At 42.7% G+C, this 19,686-nt stretch overlaps 1 protein-coding gene across 7 annotated transcripts in view; it reads left to right on the forward strand.

The window, feature by feature from the left end:
* The window catches only part of SLC35F4 (solute carrier family 35 member F4), a 131,466-nt gene that overhangs the window by 99,666 nt on the left and 12,114 nt on the right, over positions 1-19,686 (forward strand). For 4 of the 7 annotated variants that reach the window (XM_054828783.1, XM_054828787.1, XM_054828785.1 and 1 more), the window contains exons 2-3: positions 8,026-8,214; positions 12,255-12,552. In XM_054828783.1, the coding sequence (XP_054684758.1) occupies positions 8,026-8,214; positions 12,255-12,552 (487 nt within the window). Of the gene's footprint in view, positions 1-8,025; positions 8,215-12,254; positions 12,553-19,686 lie in introns of those variants that run through there. The other 3 variants (XM_054828786.1, XM_054828789.1, XM_054828790.1) reach the window with 2 other exon arrangements.

The following is a 19,686-nucleotide window of genomic DNA, read 5'->3' on the forward strand; positions in this document are numbered from 1 at the left end:
TTAGATGCAGATGCACTCAACTCGTTCTCATTAGCTCTTTATGTTTCTTTTGCTCAAAACTGACTTATGGTATCACAGTTGGCAGTGTTGGGCACATCTTTTCTCTTTGATTTAATAGTACATCCTCAGTCTATCCAGTTATTGTCAGGTTTTCTTGCTGTTTATATATTGTTTTAGATTGTTGTGCTTCTTTTCCAGATCTTAGTTACAAGTGGAATCAAGGTCCATGGCCGTATCGTTCAGCAGTCTGGATCTTAAATCAGGAGAAGTTAGCACCTTGGGACTAGGTCCCAACACCATTACCGTCACGAAGGCAAGGAGATGCAGGGATGGAAGGTGACATCAGGAAGTTATCTGTGTCATCCCTCCTCTAAGGCAGAGTCAGATGCACCTTGACCGCCCCTGACAGGTATCTCTGTCATTTGTCTCTGCTGTGAGACCATTTTCCAGGCACATAATGGTCACTGTGGTCAGAGCTGTCCTTCTCCCTGTGTGGGATGTGAGGGCAGTCTTTCCCCAGATATTGGATGGTGTAACAGGGAGAGACCACGGCACTACCATCGCAGTGTCTGTTCCGTGCATTGGTGGTCAGAGGAGTGGGAGGTGGGAAGCCACGTGGGTGAGATTTGGTACCCAAGCACGAGACGTGACTGGTGGATGCCGGGGGGGGGGGGATTTTTTTGACTGTCTTAACTTGGATTTCCTCCCCTGACAATTAGACTGGAACTGCTCATCTGGAAAGAGTAATTAGGTGCAAGGGTGTAGAGTGACACATCCCTCAATCAGGCACTAAGTTAGTTATAGGATGTGAAATTTAAATTATCTACTCCCTCTGCTGCCTCTTTGTTCACTTTATTGCAAGGATAGGAGGGCACGTGGAAGTAGTTGAGATTTCTAATTGTAAGTGAAGGTGCTGTCTGCTGATTTGAACGGCTGTGTACAGACACTGAAGGGATAATTGGCAGAAATTGCTGATGGATGTCACTGTTAAACTACAACAAAAATATCTGCTTTTTTGCTTTCTGCTCTTGACAATACTTAATCATAGTACAAGAGAAATGCTGTACACCATCACTGAGTCATTTGTTTTTCATTAAAATCTGAAAATCTTTTTCCCCTAGGACAAAAAAAATATTATTGTAACCTTCTCGTCCCCTTCAAACATAAAAACTTCCAGAACAAGCAAATAATAAATGAACAAGGCGTTAGTTTGAACGAACGTATGTGCATAACTCTAATACACAGAAACCATTGCAGTGTCTCAGAAGGATGTGTTTAAATGGAGAACATCATCTCCAAACGTCTGAGACACGGTGAGATGATTTTTCCTCACTGAACAAGAGGTGCTTATTCCTCAAACCTGTGTAGCACACTGTCTGCAAAGACACCCTCCCTGTGGCTTGTTGGCTTGGTTTTAGTAAATGTAATTACTTCTTCATGTCCTGAGTCAATCTGCTAGTTCCGAACTCATTAAAAGTTGGGGAGAGTTTTCCCTTGAATTTTAACTTCCCAGGTCAGCTATTATCTTCAGGTACTTTAGCGTATGCCCAGAACAGCTTTGCTGATTGTACTGCGTTGCTGTGGGGTTACACCAGCATAAGGAAGGGCAGGATTTGATTTTACAGACAGTCCCTTTGGCTGAAATAAAATAACCTGCGGGCCTAACTTGCCATTGGATTGAGAACGTTGGATAGCCCTGCCCTCAGTTGTGTTCTAACAGTAGCAAAAAATCCAATTAAAGCCGTGGCTAATCCAACCTAATGAGGTTTTATTGTTGTAAAATGGACAGAATAAGCTCTCTTCACCTCTGCCAATAGCAGTGCAACTCAGTCCCCTTTCCTGTAGGGCCACGTGCATCCAATATGTCCCTGACCACAAAATTCACATCATCTTCCCCTTACTGTGTGGCATAAAGACCAGAATTTCATTGCAAAAGCCTCCAGCCCTCACCATCGTGAACTGACTGTTGCCAACGTGAACACGTGCACAGGCTCTGGAAACAATAGGCTTGTGATGTGTGAGTGAGTCCGTCATCGCCGCAGATGCTCGCTCTAACAGGTAACGTTGCAGTGTAAAGGAAATGCTGTCAATTCTTTCACCGGTGCCCAATTTAGCAGGAACATTAAATTGACGTACTTTCCACATAACACCAGACTGGCTTCTACTTCCATCCATCTGTCAAAATCCAGCAATTGTTTCCACGGCAGTGGTATGAAGACATCATTTTGTCAATGCAAAAACAATGACATATTACGAGCTGAGATTTTGAGGACATGGTAAAATAAGCATATTTTAATACCAAATGAGTAAAAGGTAGACTATAGATGCTTTGACTGACTTTTTTGGAAAAGCTGGTCTCTCTCCTGACCACAGATGACCACTGCTTTGCAGGGCTTTGGGAACATAATATGAAGAAACTGTCCAGCTCGTTTACATCACCTGTTTAACCATCAATTTAGTTGTGGAATCAAAAAAAAGAGTATGCATTTTGATGCATACCAGCAGCCAGATGATGTTGTCTCGCTTTGTGTCGGTAATCCAGTGTCATGAATGCACAGATGACGTTTGGAAGGGAATTCAGTTACCTCTTTGAGAGGTTCTAAATGTCCATCAAGGCAGTTGGTTAAAAAAGAAAAGAAAAAGAAAAGATCAATTCTGTGATGACCTGGCCATAAAAATTACTTCCAGAGCTGCATTTTTATGTTGCATTGATTATTTTACTGGCAGTCCATTCGATCCATTTTTAGTAACAACTTTGAGACGAGAAAAGTTGTCCCAAATGAAATGGCATGGGGTTTTTTTTGTATTCCAAGCACTGCTGTCACATACTTAATATGTCATATACATGAAGATAATCTGAAAAGAATTGGTTTTGAACCTCAAAGCATAACCCCTTCTCTCCAAACCCCCTGCAAAATAACAAAAGCGATTTTTCTAGCCAAGGTGAGGACATACATTCTTACTGTGTGAGCTGCATATGGAAATCTGTATAGGAATTAAAAGCCACAAGTCACGTATCACATGTTTCAGGGGGTCAGGAGGCAAGGGAGCTGTGCATAGTTTACAGGTGGATGGTGAAAACGGCTGTCAGGACAAGGCATGTGCTGCTGGTTCCTGGTTTGAGTGGACACAGCAGCAGCACCTCGTGGTGGCCCACCTCCTCCCACAGCTGGGATTCAGAATGGTATTCAAGAACATGAAGGCATGGAGTTCAGTGATATTAATCATGTGGTTTAGGTTAGTCACAAGCATAATTACCTTGCTAAATTGCAGTACACTGGGATAAGTATATAATAATTAGTGCAAGACAAGGATAGACTTTGTTAGAAGCATGTGGAAAGCCATGGGTTCCCTTGCTGGTTTCCCTTTGGTCTCCATGTGCAGAGAAGTGGCCTTACTTCTTATGCTATGAAGCATCCACATTTGCAGGGCAAGGAAAAAGATTTGCTGAAACAGAATGATAAACTAAAAATAATCTTAAAAAAATGGGAAAGAGCAGGGGCTTGTTTTTATCCAACAATGAAGAGTCATCCAGATGGATTTGGCTCATTAAGATGTGCTCTATACAATCATGTGTGGTCCTTTCCAGTTCTCCCTTCCCTCCTTAGTCAATCTCATGGTCTGAGTGTTGCTTTGACACTCAATTATAACCTCCAAGTAAAGAAGGAACACTTCTAGCAGCAAAATCTGGCAGTTTGGCAAGGTTTTTCCTGTTTGTTAGTTTTTTCCCAATATCTTCCAGTAGCATTCCCTTAAAATATCACCTGATGCCCATAATTTAGATTCATTCTCAGCCTGTGATTCACCTCTGCTAAACCCACAAACTGTGTTCATGCTCAGCATTGACTGTGTCAGTCTGCAGAAACTGGATGATGCTTCCGTACACAGTGAGTTACACATAACTGTGCAACCTCTTACATCGGGGTAGTGGTAGGGGGAGTAGTAGTGGTACATAGAGTAGTCAGGTTAAAAGGAGGTCAGGTAAAGTGGTCAGGTAAAAAGTCCCACCCAGTGTAAACACCTCTGCTCAGGATAGTTGTCCAAGGTCAGGTTGGACGGGGCTCTGAGCAGCCTGATTTAGCTGAAGATGTCCCTGCTCACTGCAGAAGGGTCAGACTAGATGGCCTTTAAAGGTCCCTTGCAACCCAAACCATTCTGTGATTCTGTTATTCCCTGTATAGTCACAGGGAGATGCACATAGTCCCAGGGCATTATTTTTCTCATCCTAACGCTGACATCTAAAATAAGTCAAATGAATGCACCCAAGCAGTGTCACTCCTCCTTTGCTGTGGAGGAGGTGAATTATGGTGATTTTTTACTACATAGTTGCTTCTCCATTTGTACGTGGCAAGTTGTGGCAGCACCCTGCTGTTGTCCTCTCTGGAGAGGACGTGGTCTCACTGCTTAAGACCATGAGGTCTCCATAAGCACGTGGGATTTATGAAGGTATACAGAAGTTCAGTGGAAAATGCGGCTCTTGATCCCTCTAAATTTGGAGGATCTTAGTGAATCCCTGCTTGATAGCTGATAATTGCTGTGTGAGACAAAGAACTGGAGTTACAGGAGTGCTGCCTTCCCTTCCTCTCATGTGGGGTAACATTGCAAACATGTGGGGTTTCAGTGCTGTACTGTGTAAATGGTGATTTGTTGTCATTGCTGCTGGTACCAGGTTTGGATAAGTTAGCCCAGCGTATATCTATTCACCTTCCCTGTCAAAGTATAGCCTTAAAATATGTTCAGATTCAGTAGCATTAGATGGCCCAGGCTTTCTAGCTGTAACAATGAAATACTGCTAAATTGCTGTGCTATCTGATTGCTTTCAAGCATAAGGGAAGAAGATTTCAGTAAATCAAGCAGTGACTCTTGATTAAATGCAATCTCTTGAATTGCAGTTTTGGACTTGTCCTGGTTTAGAGTTCATTTTCTTCCTAGTAGCAGGTATAGTGCTGTGTTTTAGATTTAGGATGAGAATAATGTTGATAACACACTGATGTTTTGGGTGTTGCTATGCAATTTTTACACCAAGTCAAAGACTTTTCGGCTTCTCACACCACCCCACCAGTGAGGACGCTGAGGGTGCACAAGGAGCTGGGAGGAGACACAGCCAGGACGGCTGACCCAAACTGGCCAAAGGGATATTCCATACCATATGACATCATGCTCAGTGTTTAACTGGGGGAAAGCTGGCCAGGGGTTTAGACAGCAGCTCGGGAACTGGCTGGGCATCAGTGGTCTATGGGTGATGAGCAATTATGCTGTGCATCACTTGTTTTGTATATTCTTTTATCATTATTAGTATTGTTGTTGTTATTATTCTCATCCTTTTTTTGCCATATTAAACTGTCTTTATCTCAACCCATGAGTTTTACTTCCCCCCCCCCCCCCCCCCGATTCTCTCCCCCATCCCACTGCAGGGGGGAAGTGAGCAAACAGCTGTGTGGTTGTTTTAGCTGCTCACTGGGTTAAACCACGACAGGTCTCAACTGCTGAGTTTCTCAATGTACAGGAAAAAATTGATGCTGCTTTGTCGTAGCAGATATAAATAACTTAGAGCTCTTTTTGCACATGAGAAAAAATAGGTTTCCTTGAAATTTTGGTTGCGGATCATCTGCTAGACTTCTGCTGAATGTAATTTGAATCTTGATCTTGTTCTAAATGATGCCTGAATTGAGATGTAGCATGTGTCTTTCAACTTAATGAAATCTCTGTAAATGATGCATATCAAAGTGAGAAGTGATTTGGGTCGAGGCACCTTGGTGGCTGATTCTCAGAGGATAAGCAGTCAGAAAGTGCTTTGTGAAAATAAAACTTCTTTAAGTTGGGGACCTGAAAAATCGTTAAGTGCCTTTTTGGTTATGTAGCCCCAAAAGTACTGATTGTCTTAACTTTGTGGAGGCTAGAAACAACTTTCAGCTGCCAAATAAAGGTGTTATGCTGTTTCTTGTGGGGTGAATGGCCAAGGGCTGCCATTTCTAATGTACTTGTCAACCTCAGAGTGACTTGCAAGATATTTACAAAGTCTTATGAAGTAGGCAATGTTATCCTTGTTTGGCAAGTGGGAGAAGTAAGGCTTGGAGTTATGAAACGGGTGGAACAAAGTGATGGGGGGAGTTCTGTGGCTGTTAGATCATTATTTTCTCCATTAAAAAGTAAATATATGAAGGTGAATAGCATTTTAAAGGTCTGAAAATATCCAGTAGGCTCTAAAAAATTTCTGTAGAGAGTAATGCTCACCAAAAAAATGAGGAGAGACAATACAGTGTTTCAACATCGTATAGGTCTTAATTTTTCGAAGTCAACTTTTCTGGGTCTACTGTCTTAGACTGTGGATTGTATACTGCATTGACTGAATTTGTAGGACTACGTGGCAAGGTGGACCCTAGACTTGGGTGTCCTCATTGTGTCAAAGTTCCCTCATACTGGACAGAGGAGAAAGGGAAGAGCATCTTTGAGAATGATCATCTCTAGGGGGTTAGCTGCTGGTTCAGTCACTTGTCTACTTGGTGGGTAAAAACTAACCTTGGAGGCTCTGAATAGGCTGAGAGAGGATTTTTCTGTATAATACCATATTCTATACATCTCTTCCTTTGCAATCTTTGTAGTTAGACCTGGTGAATCAAACATAGCTTTAAGTTCATTGAAGGTTATATGAACCCTAGCTTCCTCTGGCAAAAGGAACTTGATTGACTTGATTAATGCAGTCTCTTGAATCTTAAATGCAGTCCTTGCTTTAGAATATGCTTTTATGTTGTTGTTTGGCATGGAGTTACTTGCATGAAGTTAAGGAGTTATTTGTGCTTGAATGGCTCATGTTGTAACATGTTACCCTCTGAGATGTCTGCCATATTTGTTGCACGTTTGGCACCTTACAAATGTGGTTTGTGTCTGGTTTTGTATTCTTTACAATGTGAAATAGGTGTGATTGTCAAATTAATCCTTCCAAGGTCAGTGGCTGCTCTGGGTATATGCGTCTTCCATAAGTTTAGGTAAGATGGTCACCAGTTGAAGTAGCAGCTGCAAAACAAGCGGTGGGTGATCTCAACTGACCATGAACACACATTTATACTTACCAAAATGGCCTGTCATCTTGACTTTCTGACTGAGGACTCTCTTGTGCTGCTCATGTGTTGACCTCTCACACAGACACCTTCAATAAATTCGGGAGCACAGGCAAGATGACCAGGCACACCCTGCCAGATTCCAGCACTACACTCTTTTCTGTTGTTTGCTGGTTCTTAATCCAGTCCTTCAAGCTCTTGTTCATAAAATGTTTTGTCCTGCTCACTGGCAAATTTTTCATCTGCTACCACTGGTATTTCTGGGACCTGGGTCTTCTGCCTTCTGCCTCTATACAGCCTCCACATGAAATGCAGCATCTTGGTGTTGTCTGCACCTAGCAGAAGAAGAAAAAGCAACTTCTCTGAAGATGTGGAGATTCTGATTTGGTGCATGTAAAGGCTTAAAATGGGCATCTTCAATGGTTTAGCAAAAGTCTTCATCCAAAAGACCTGTCAGTGACTGTGGCTTCATTCCATACAAGAGTGTCAGGGATCATTCTGGAGGATGGAAAGGAAGCTCTCCTCTGGGGAGACTGTCACCACTGACCCCAGGAGGCAGTGGTTCCTCAGCCCTCCTTTCCACCCTAAGGGGGAATGGTGACCTCTCCTTTTGCCTGATTCAGTGTCAGTACTCAGGAAGGGGCCCACGTGAGTACAAATTCCTTTGACTGTTCAGACCCTATGGATGGACCCGTGGGGCTAAGGATATACTGCAGCATAGGGCTCTCATTTCTTCAGGGAAAAGACTAGTTTTCATACAGCACCTTTTTATCTATAGGGGGGGAGAGAGTTAAGTATTTATTTACTTATTTACTTTATTCTGACCAGAGCTGAAACCTTGATTTTTGCACTGTGCTTCCTTTCTCCCGCTGAATCGTTTGTATGCATTTCACTGACAGAGTGTTTGAAAGCCCCGCTTTCCTCCAGGGAGTTTACAGCCAAACTGATGCAAACTCTTTCTTCTCAGGTGCCTCACGATCATCTGTCATCCAATGCAAGCCAGGAGGCAACTGCCCCAGCAGACACAGAGGCATGACTAGGCAGCTCTCCCCTCTATCTGTTGCTGAAGATTCTGCTGCTCCCATTCTTGAGCTGCAGAATCGAAGTCCCTCGGGAATCTATCGGCACAGCAGAGTCGAGAGGCAGAGCAGATCAGGTAGGCACAACAGCCGCATTCCCGGCCTCACAGCATGCCTGCAAAAGGCCTCTTTCGTCTGTATTTTGAAAGATGGTGTAGAGTCCGAGCATGTTGACGTTGGTTTACGGTGCTGCAAACAGCAAAGCCACATGAAAGTCCTTCCTGTTCCTGGGTGCAAACTGGGGTTAAGCGGGAAGGAAGCAAGGATGGGAGGAAAAGGCCTGGGCCTCAGTAGGAACATGTAATGTTTTAGATATCTGAGAAATCGTAAGGCCAGTAGGCACAGAAGATCTTGAAAGGATGATTGACATTAGCACACAAGTTAGTTTTTACAAAGTGGTTGTGTTTCCTCAGCTTCAGCTTGGCCAGAGACCAGGACCCTTAAGAGCCAGCCATGTTCTTTCTCAAAGACAATGAGAATCTCAGCTCATACCATGGACGGTCTGATGAAGAGGAAGAGAAGGAGCAACAGGTGGAAGGATATCTAGGGAAGACCATCACAGTTCAGATCATCAATCAGCTGCGCATCAGGGCTTCCACCAGGAATGTGTCTCCCACTTTACTGCAGAAGTTTAGCTCAAATGAACCTGTAGGTGTGGTGAACACAGATTTCCTCACCATGATGTCCATCCATCACCAGCAGGGATGGGAGCAATTGCAATATGCAACCACAGGCCTTTGAGTCTGCTGAATTGTACTGTTGAGGAGAGAGCCATTAAATGACTGAAATAATTTAACTGTCCAAGTTCTTTGGAAGACTGTCTGTGTAGATACTGTGAGCAAAAAGGGGAGGAAGAACAGGTTGGATCTCCCTTGCACAGTGGAACTGTGGGAGGTGAACCTTTCTCTTGTCACTTCACCACTGATGACGGCAAGAGTCAGCCATTTTCTTCTTGTGTTGGAAAATGGAGGGATCTCGTACTCTAGGAGACCTCTTTTGATGGAAACCCTCAGAAAAATATCGGTGGTGATTATTGCTGCAAGGAGTGGATGATACAGCATTTTGCAGTAAAGACCATACCTAGAGATACCACAAAACCAATTTCTTCTCATTTTTGCAGATATCAGGCTGAAAATACTCTGTGCATGCTGGCACCAGGGTACATCCAAAATCAGAATCCATCTTCTCTAAGAAAGGACATTAGTCCCCTTGAGAAAAGACTAGTGCCTTGACATCATACTCTTCTCAACATTTATTTTGCATTTTTTAATTTCCTTTTTTATCTTGATCTTTCTTTCCTGATCAGTGAGGTCTAAGTAAGACTGGCCTTACATGTAGGTAAACAAATATAAAGAACTTAATTTTCTAGGATGTAGTTGCCAAATAGTCAAAAAAGTTCAGAAGGAAATCTGTAGGTTTTGGTTTTCCTCATCTCACTCTTCTGAAAAATGAAAGCGAAAGGTTTTTCTGTTACCATCTTGTCACAGAGACATCACAAGCAAGAATTATGTTATAGACAAAAGAACCATGCAGGGGTATTTCTGCCAGCTGCCTTTCAACACAGTTTGCCATTGACCAGTGTCATCTCCACGTGTCACCTGCAGTGTCATCTGCATTCTTTCATCCTTGTTGAATTTTCAGATTGTGTTTGTGCTCTTGACAGGGTAAGTCTGTTGGTTTGTTTCAGACTGAGCTAAATGCACACACCAAGGATTTCTACCACTTTGCTAGTTGTAGAATGCTATCTACCAACCACTTTGGCTGACCAATCTGTTTTCTCCTCATTAGCATCTCATTCGGTATCTGAACACAAGTGCTACTTTCTAGCTTACTCCAGCCCCAGCCTCATGACTTGGAAATCCTTAAATCTATTTAGTATGAATTGTGTGCCTGCTCGCCATGTGTCTTTGAGTTCAAGCCCTGTCATTATTTTTAAAGGTATTTCTTATCTTTTCCTTTTGATTCTTTGGCCAAGAATCATTTAGGTGTGTGCTTCTCATGGATTTTGAAAGCAACTGTCAAGCTGCTGCGTCACTTTGGCCAAGGATCCATCTCAATTTCACTTAAATGTAGACATATGCACCTCCACTGGGCTTAGATATACGAGGATGAAATCAGCCACCTTCTCACCATGCCTGTCCATTATCGTTAAATATAAAGGGGCCCTGGACAACATGTTTATTCTGAATACACAATTATTTGCTAACTACATTACATGGGATGAATCCTACCCATTAAGCACTTATGTAAACTTCCCACTGTGCATTTAATCAGGCTAAAACTTCCCTAGGTCTTTTAATCCAAGGTAGGACTTGCAACAAGTGTATATTGCTGTGCCTTTCCCTAACATTCAAATCTGGGACTGTAAAATCCAAGTCAAATGCTAATGGTAGTGTCATGCATAGTAACAGCAATTACATAGTTATTTGGTAATTGGAAAATAGAAAGCACGGATAAAGGTGCTTTGGTCTTCTATCATTGTATGATTATTTTAACTGTTAGCTGAAGAAGGACTAACTGCATGGTAGTTTTGCTTAGCAGGAAAACCTGCAAGTGGATGCTACATAATATATTCTTTTTAAGCCATTCTAACTTGCAAATAAACTGTAATTTAGCTTTTATTAGAAGATGTCAGTCATTATTAGTACCATAAAAATATCTATTTTCTCTCAGCAGCCAAAGAGAATGTTAAAAAGATGCTTGCCTTTTCAGAGCTGTGTCTGATTACCCTCTGCATGTTTTTAATAAACCTGTAATTTTATTTAAATTCTCGATTCACCACTAAACAATGGAGCCACTGAATACTGATTCTTTTTAGGGAAAAAATACAGCATACAATTACAATTACAAAAAGCTCTATGTACTGTTTAGGAAAATTCTTGATTGCAAATGTGCTCCCTGCTATGATGAATCGTTTTTCAGATGTAATATTGGTCTAATGTAATAACTTCGAACATTCGGTTTGACATTTCTTTATGGCTGTAGCAGAAACAGTAATACAAAAGGAAAGTAAACCTGAGTCTGAAAGGGTACCTTGTTTAAGTTGAATGTAGGACAGCATATGCACTCAGTGCAGTGGATCTATAGCTCCTCTTAACATCAACAACTATTTTATTTCTTACATATAGCACATCATGCGTTGATGCAACTGATAACTGATAGTACTAGTTAAGAATAGCTGCAGGTCAAGCTTTTTAGAAGGAACTCATGCTTCTCCTTTCACCCCGATGTGATAGGGTCTAACGGGGTAAATGGTTGGAGCTCATTACTGCCACATGTTGTCAGTGCTTCTCAGTGTCCAACCCAGTTCAGTCCGTGGTTTTCAGCTGGGATCTGTGAAATCAAAATAGGGCTCATGGGTCACACCTCTGGAAGATGTGTCTGGAGAGCAAGATTAAATTCTCTACCCGGTCTGCGCTTCTGATAGGAAATCTGCAGTGGTCTGCAGATTAGATCGGAAAAGTACTGTACTAAAATGGGAAATTACAACTTTCTGATTCCTCTTTGTTGATGTGTAGAGGTTTATTTCTAGTCTTGCCAAGCTTCAGTTTTGTCCAGTTTCCTTTTTTAACTTGAGAAATGTAAATACACTAACTTGACTGAAAAAAAGTCTTTATCCGCTTGGGTATATAAAAGCACCAAACTCTTTCTTTTTCCACTCCCATCTTGCAGATAAAGAAAGTGATTCTTGAGTTAAAATCTTGAATAATAAGAACTTATTCCTGGCTTCAGATGTACGGGCTCAGATAGCTTTTATGTTGCATACATGCACAGTAATTGACTTTATAATGCCATTGGTTCCAAGGGATGTAGTTCTGTTCTAGAAGGAAAGAAGGGCTGATAAAGCAAACTGTGGCAACAGCTGAACCATAATGCTGTTACCTCAGGCCTTGGTATTGTGTTTGTATTTTGTTCCTATCCCCTTGAAATGACAGAGACGGTATTACTGAGTATTTCTGTGCAGGATTTCAGTGTTTGTGGGGCATAGAGGAATTACAGGGAGAAGGCAAGGGATGGTTTGTGTCTGGATCTGAAGGGGAGATTTTGCCAAGAATTGTTTTGAATACATTCATTATGAGTGCAACTCCTCTCTTTTTCTATTTTTTTTTTTTTTCAGGAGAGGAAGGAACACAAACGCACACAGAGAGCAGCAGCCAAGAAACTGAAGGACAGACACGATGCCAGTCTTGCACATCCACATTTCTCAAGCTTATCTGGAGATTTCTGATCATTTTGTCCGTCTCCTCCTCCTGGGTCGGGACCACACAGTTTGTCAAAATCACGTATGAGACCTTTGACTGTCCTTTTTTCATGACTTGGTTCTCAACAAACTGGAACATTATGGTTTTTCCCATTTATTATTCTGGGCACCTTGCAACTGCACAGGAAAAGCAGTCTCCAATCAAAAAATTCAGGTAGGCTTTATCGTGGCAATAGCCCTTTAAACAACCTGATTTCTCTGGACTAAGATCACTGCACTTCTCGGTTTGACTCATGGTGTCAGAAGGCAGACTAAAGGTCATGCTGCAAAAAATCTCATTCATAAATAGCTTACAGAAGGCTAACTGATGAGTGATATATGCTTGAATAAATGGATAATTGATTGGTAGGGGTTTTTTACTGAGTTGGAAAGGTCAGTAATTTGCTTATAATCTTGCTATTATATTATCTAATATCTATATATTTTGTGTTCTTGTCTGGATCAGGCCATTAATTAATCTGTTCTGGTCCATTTATGATAGAACAGTAGTGTAAAGTGCAACCAAAGCAACTCATAGTCAAGAAGAAAGATGCTGAAAGCTGAGGAGATGGTTTCCATGTGGAAGACCATGGCTTGCTCTCTATGTTCAGCAAGCACAGCAGGATATAAACTGCTCTTTCCACCTCCTGCTGGATCATGGCATGGAGGAAGAGCATCGTAGTAGACTTCTCTGCTCTCCTTTGTGTGGGGTAAGAATTAAAGCAGGTTGCAAACTCTTGGTTTTCCTCCCACTGTAGCTCCGAGGGGTAAGTTGGCATAGCTGAGCAGCTGTCATCCTGAGGAAATGATGTGAAGGCTTTGTCCCATCTTCCATCAGGCTCCACATGGAAATACCTCTTCTTCTGTCTTGTGAGAGCAGGGGAAGACATCCCTCTGACTCCAGCCTTTCCTTACGCCACATGTCTGCACATTATAATTGAACTCTAAACTCAAGTGCAAAGGAGTCCATAGTACTAACGATAACATCAGTCTGCAGGGTTGGAAATTTATAAATCCCTCTTCAGTAGCCACTGCGAAATTATAGAAATATAAGGTTAGAAAGGAATCCTGCAACAGGGACAAGCTGGCTTAGCTTCACCCTAGCCAGTTCTTAAGAAAGCCATATCTAACGTGTCCTCAGGGCTTGGAAGAACCACCACGTTCTGGGACAATTCATTTCACAGTTCCTCCTCCACTTCCGTTATTCTACCAATCTGACAGTGACGTAGAAGCTACTTTAAAGGATGGAACTAAATTCAGCTTGCCAAGAGATAAGACACCTTGACCATGGAGGGAAGAAATTCACAGGATAATTTTGAGCTGGGACGCAATTCTGTTACTCCAGTGCAGACTTGCTTTGAAAACAGCCTTACTGAGTTCAGCAGAATTGTCTGTTCTGCAAGGTATTAGCCAGCATGTGGCCCGTACTGTGTTGCCACTGACAGAGGGTTTAGCACAGCTGTCACTGAGCACACAGGGAATTCAATTTGTGACTGTCAGGCTGGAGTGTAGCAGGGCCAAATTCTTCTCTCGACTGCCTTTGCCAGGATCTGGGATGTAATTTGGCCCTAAATTATCATTTCTGTCAAATCAGCGTGACTGAAATTGAACAGTTGCACTTAATTAACTGCTTCTCTGAAAACCCTAGTGCTTTGTACGTTAATGATGCCTTCATTCAGATTCTTGCTGGAGTATTTGTGAGAACGTTAACAGTGTCAGCTTGGCTTCTGGGTGTGGGGTAAAGTAATAACAAATGCACATCAGATAAGGAAGAAGGTGAGAATAAATGTTCTTGCAGATAGATCCTCTGCAGTTAGTCGGTTGATTATATATCCATCACAGCAAAATTTGGGGCAAAACATTTGTGGCAATGCATAATAAAAGTATGCTAAAATAATTGATACATTTCCCAAGCTGTTAGGAGCTTTTAAAGTTGAGGACATGTGCTTACATGCCCAGAGGAATTTCTGCACACACAGAGACGTGAAGTAGGTTTGTGAATGTGTGGAAACAGGAGACCAGCATTAGAGCTAATGGGACAATGGAAAGAAATCTTCCTCGGGTATTTCCTACCCCAGATATATCTGGAACTCACATCCCAGGGAGGAGGTAACTATTGGCAAATACTGACTTTATCATGGGGACCAACTACTTGGTCTGTGCCATGTTATGACTGGACAAGCTAAACTCTTTCAGTTTGGGTATGGGAATGGACATCTCTTCAGGATGAGCACTTGATTTTCTGATGACTTAAAGAATTGAAACGCATCATATGTAGTTTTTAAATTGAGAGAGTTATAGACAGATTTAGTTCGGAAAGGATCTTTGGAGGTCATTAAACACAGCCTCCTACTCAGAACAGGGTTATTTTCAAAGCTAGATCAATTGTTTGTATAATTGTTTGGTTTGTGCTCTTGATATTTTTCCTGTTACAGGGCTTTTTATTACATTTTGTAAAATTTCTTGTTGTTTCATTTGCTGGTTTTATTTCTGTGGAGTAGCTAATTCTTGTCAATAAAGCCCATCCTGTAGTGATTCCAGGGCTGCCTCAGAGTCCAGAGGTGATTTGTCTTTGTGTTTCTGGAGGATGTAGTTACTCACTGGATGCTTTAAAGACATATGACTTTTTGTCCAGCAGATATTCCCGGTGGATCAGAACAAACAGTGTCTATGATATCTTGGCAGAGATCAGTGATCGTGCGAGTGACTTGCAGAGTGCTGCCCCAGGCTGGCAAAGCTGTACAGAGCCACTCTTACTTTAATAAATCCCACTTGGAAGGATAGGAGTCTCAGTCTTCAACTTTAGATTGGCTTTCTGAAAGTTTTTATAATCTTTGAGATTGTAAATTGTGTATTTCTTACCTTTCACGCTTTACCTTAGAGATTAAATTTTGTGGTCTTAGAAACTAACTCAAGGTTATTACCTTCGTGCTGCATTTCATTAAAGTATCTTGGTTGTCTTGAGGCAGGAGACACAGCTCTTGGTATCCGCTCAGTATTGTAGATAAAAGCTACGTCCCACATAAAAAGCTTCAAACTTCTTACATTAGTGGTGAATAAAATGATCTGAAGCTCAATAAGCTCAGCAATCTAACACTGCTGGTATTTACCACAGCAGAAGACACTCCACAGACTTAACATAGGATCCTAATAGAATTATTATTTGGAATAGGTGGATAATATTTTCAGTGTCAATAAATTTTTCCTCCCCATCTGCTGTCTTGGCTTCTCAAGGACAACGCTGTGACATTCAACAGCTTTCTGCCAGAATATATTCACGATGTAATAGCTGAAGTTGGTCCTACAGGTGCTATGCAGCCTTGAGGCACTGGCTAGAAAGAGTGTCGGTAGGTACAGGTTTAATGGAAGATGAACATGCTGGGAAGAGTTGGTTTTCTAGCAAGAAGGATAACAAGATGTGAGCATCACTTGAAGTAAAAACAGGGTCATAAGTAGCTGATACTTGCTGTCATCTGTCATCTCCAAGTTTGTCACCTAGAAATCTCTCCATCTGTGTTGCAGCAGTAGCTCAGCCCAGCTTCCTCGGCCACTTCTGGAAGAGCACTGCAAATCTAGATCTTCAGTTTTCAGAGGAGAGATGAGGATCTCTGTTCCTTGAAGCTGCTCCTACCGCTAATGGCTCAACAGTAGGGAGGGAGACCAGCAGCAGAAAACAGGGCTTCCCTTGGGCCATTCCTTGTGGGGGACAGCATTCCCGTGGTGCTGTCCCCCAAGCCAGGCACTGCTTATGTGAGAGGTTCACACACAGTTCCTTTTCCTTTTGCTCCAGCTCTTGAGCAGACAAATGCAACTGGCCAGGCTTTTTCTGAATGTTCAGAGGAGAAGCAAAACGAGAACTCGATCAGTCTTGGAAAACAATTCACCAGTTGCTTAACCACCATTAGTCTGCTTGGTGTCCATCTCCTGAAATGGAGCTGGAAGATATTTTATTGCAGCAGATGCCACCATTTAGATAGAAGGACCAAATGACACAGTAATAACTTGTGCTCACAAAAGGTCCTGCAGTGCTTCTTACTACCATAATGTCACTGGTGGCCTTGCAAAGTTTTAATCTGGGGGATGTAATTACATTTGCTGTATTCACGTTACCCCAGGTAGCGTCTGTTAGCTCTGGGGTTTTTTTGTAAGCTGTTTTAAAACCAGCTGCTGCATTACACTCCAGAGGCTGCTGTGTGTCAGGGGTGAATAAACCCATTCTTCTGCAGGGGCTGGCATCAGAATAACTAAGAGGCGACGCAAGCTATTTAGTGGGTGCCAGAGGCAGAGCTACATGACTGCCTGAGGTGCTGTAATTCCTGAGAGCATGGCACACTGCCCAGAGCTGCGGGCTGAGGGCTACCTGCAAATAAAAAGAGCTATTTATGTTAGAGGGCAGGTTTTAAATAGACTTCTTGTGCATTTGGAAATAGTTTGCGTCATGGTTTCAGGGTCAGCTGCCCTTAGATATGTCTCTGCCTTTAAGTCAACAGCCTACAAATATTATCTGGATGGGGAGGGATCCATGGAGCTGTCTCTCCTCAGCCCAAGGTTTTAATCACTGTCATGTCGTGATGACTCCTGCAAGTTTAATTTTAGTTGCATGCCAAAGAGGCTGAGTTAACCACTGAGCAACCAGCCCTCACAAAGCCCGAGGCAATCGTCTACTGTAGCCATGACTGGGAAAATAAAGTATTCTTCCTATCTCCTCACTCGCTGAGCATTATTCATGGAGTTCTCCTGGGCATGGAGGTGAATTCATCAGGTCTCTGTCTCGCTCAGCGCAACCCTGTCACAAGTCTCTGCTGTTTGTTTTTAACTGAGAGGTGAGGAACCGCTGGCCCCTGTTTTGTCTGGTCATTGTACGCTGCTGTGTGTGATGGAGGCTTTTCCATCTGCTCAAACAGCCCATTGCCTGGGGCCTGTGAAGCATTTCCAGGTTTCTTTTCCTAGCTGTGAATCTCTGCTCAGGCCTCCCCCTGCTTCTGGGATCTCAGAGATAAGTGACATTGGTGGCATTGCCACAACTGCCTCTCCCAAATAGTTGACCAGCCCACAGAGTCCAACCCAGAATAACATAATAATCACTGAGTCTTCCTCCTTCTGAGGATTCAGTCAGGGCACTTTGGACTCCATCCTCCTGACTCTGCTCCGAGTTTGTCTGTGTTGCAGACATCCCAGGGATCTGCAGGACGACAAAACCTGACCCATTCTGGCATCCTCCCCACCATTTTTGGCTTTGGGAGCCACTCACCCTCCCCGTGGATGGAGGAGCAGAAGTGCCAGGCTTATTCCCAGCATCTCCCTGGCAGTGGGGGGCCACAATGGATGACTGGGGTATAATTTCCCATGGCACATTTGTAGAAGAGCTTCTCCTGCTGCCTTGCAGACTCCACCAGTGACGTGCTTGGATGGTTTTGCAGTTGCCTTTGTACACTCTCAGCATAGCACTGGGGTACTTAACCGTGCCCTGCATTACTGGAAGCAGCCCAAGCACCTTTCTGTCTTGTTTTAACACAGCACAAGCTTGTTTCCTTTAAGACACATCCTGACAGCTTCTGAGATGGGTTGGATTTACAACTGTGTAACGATCCAATTGTGCATCAGAACCAATGGCAGAATTTCCACCGGGTTGGAGAGAGCAGGCTTCGTACAGGTCTGTAGTTCACAATGCAGATCTGTTCTTGCCAGGAGATGGGGCATCCTGGCTCTGGCATCATGTAATGGTGACACGGCCACACTGCATCCAAGTCAGAGGCCACCTGTCTTGAAGTGAGACATAGTCTGAGCTCAGAATCACCCTCTGCATTCACCTAAGTCTCCTGGGGAGAAAAACATCATTTAAATGTAAACTGCTATATCTGCATGTCAACAAACATTCAAGTCTGTGCTACCAGTGAGTCCATTCGCAGACGAGGAAACTCGTCACCTTTAACTCCTATTGGAATCAGGGATACAAAAGCCTACAGTCAAATTTAAGCATTAATTTATTTGCTTCACTGAGTATTTGCTTTGCATCTCAGATAAATGATACAAGCTCTTCTCTTTCTTTGTGTAATGTTTCTGTTCTGATCTTTGGAGAACAGGATGACTTCTGAGAACGTCTAGGACAACCAGAGTGAAGGAGGTAATTAGCAGATCCGTCTGCTGAGCATTAACTTGTTGGACACCCTGGCAGAGTTTGAGAATGGATTTTATCATTGCCAGAAATGACTGCTTTGTACCCCAGGTCATTTTAGTGGCAGCAGGGAATGAATGGTTATTAAGACAGACATAACTGATCTCACGTATTACATAGGTGTTATTATTCTACTTTCCACAAAACGAGAGTGATGGTTTCCATTTTTAATAGTAAAAAGCTGCAATATTTTTAACAGCAGAATTTCCCAGAGTTACCAAAAGTGCTTTAGGAGACCTGAAGACAATTCTGTCTTTCAGGCAAAGCCAAATTAGGATAATTATTACACCGCCACCACCCAAATAACAAGTGTTTTTGTCTTCACGTTGCAGTGCAATCTTTGAAGTTACTAACTAGTTCTACATAATTAGTGGTTTAGCAATCTTCCAAGCACAGCCATATTTTGCTGTGAATACTTTGGGGCCCTGAGGCCTCGTGGCATTGAGATCAGTCCCTTAATGTTGCCTCGTAAGGATGTGTTGCAGGTTGATGGTACCTTGGTTCACTCCGTTGGTGCTTCGGTTGTATGAAGCATTCACTTGTGGGACCTCTCATGTTTTAAGTAGACGTGTCTGAGAGCCTGCCATGGCAAGAAATGAAGCGTACCAGGAATATCTCGAGAAATCCCTTTAACCAAGAACACAGACAGTGGAGTTTCTGAAAACCATCCTTCCCAGTTTGGGAAGGGTAGAGACATTTCAGGAGGGGTGCGGTGATGTGCCTTTAATCAAGCTCCGTGCTTGGTCTCCTCTTAGTCAATGCAGGTACCACTTTGCAGAGGAGTGCTGTCCCCAAAGCAGTGTCTCCTGACCTGACCCTTGCTTGAAATCCTCAGAAGCAAACAGCTCACAAGTTGTCTCTGACACAGCGTTTGGGAAGCTAGAGATTTTCTTTGCCATTTAGTCCGCAAAGAAGCATCTCCAAACAAACACAACTTTTTACTGTATAACAAAATAGAACTGTTAAATACCCTTCCCTCCCCTTCCGTTCCTGACACTCTTGTTTGACTGGCTCAGTCTCACTGGCCGATGGCTCTCTTTCCCACCATGGTGATGTGTCTGGCAGTATTTTTTAGTATCTTTAGGCAATTCTTGAAGCTTACTTGGCCATACGTTAGAATATATTTCAGTAAGA

This window comes from Grus americana, chromosome 5, assembly GCF_028858705.1.
Source record: "Grus americana isolate bGruAme1 chromosome 5, bGruAme1.mat, whole genome shotgun sequence".
NCBI classification, from domain to species: Eukaryota; Metazoa; Chordata; class Aves; order Gruiformes; family Gruidae; genus Grus; species Grus americana.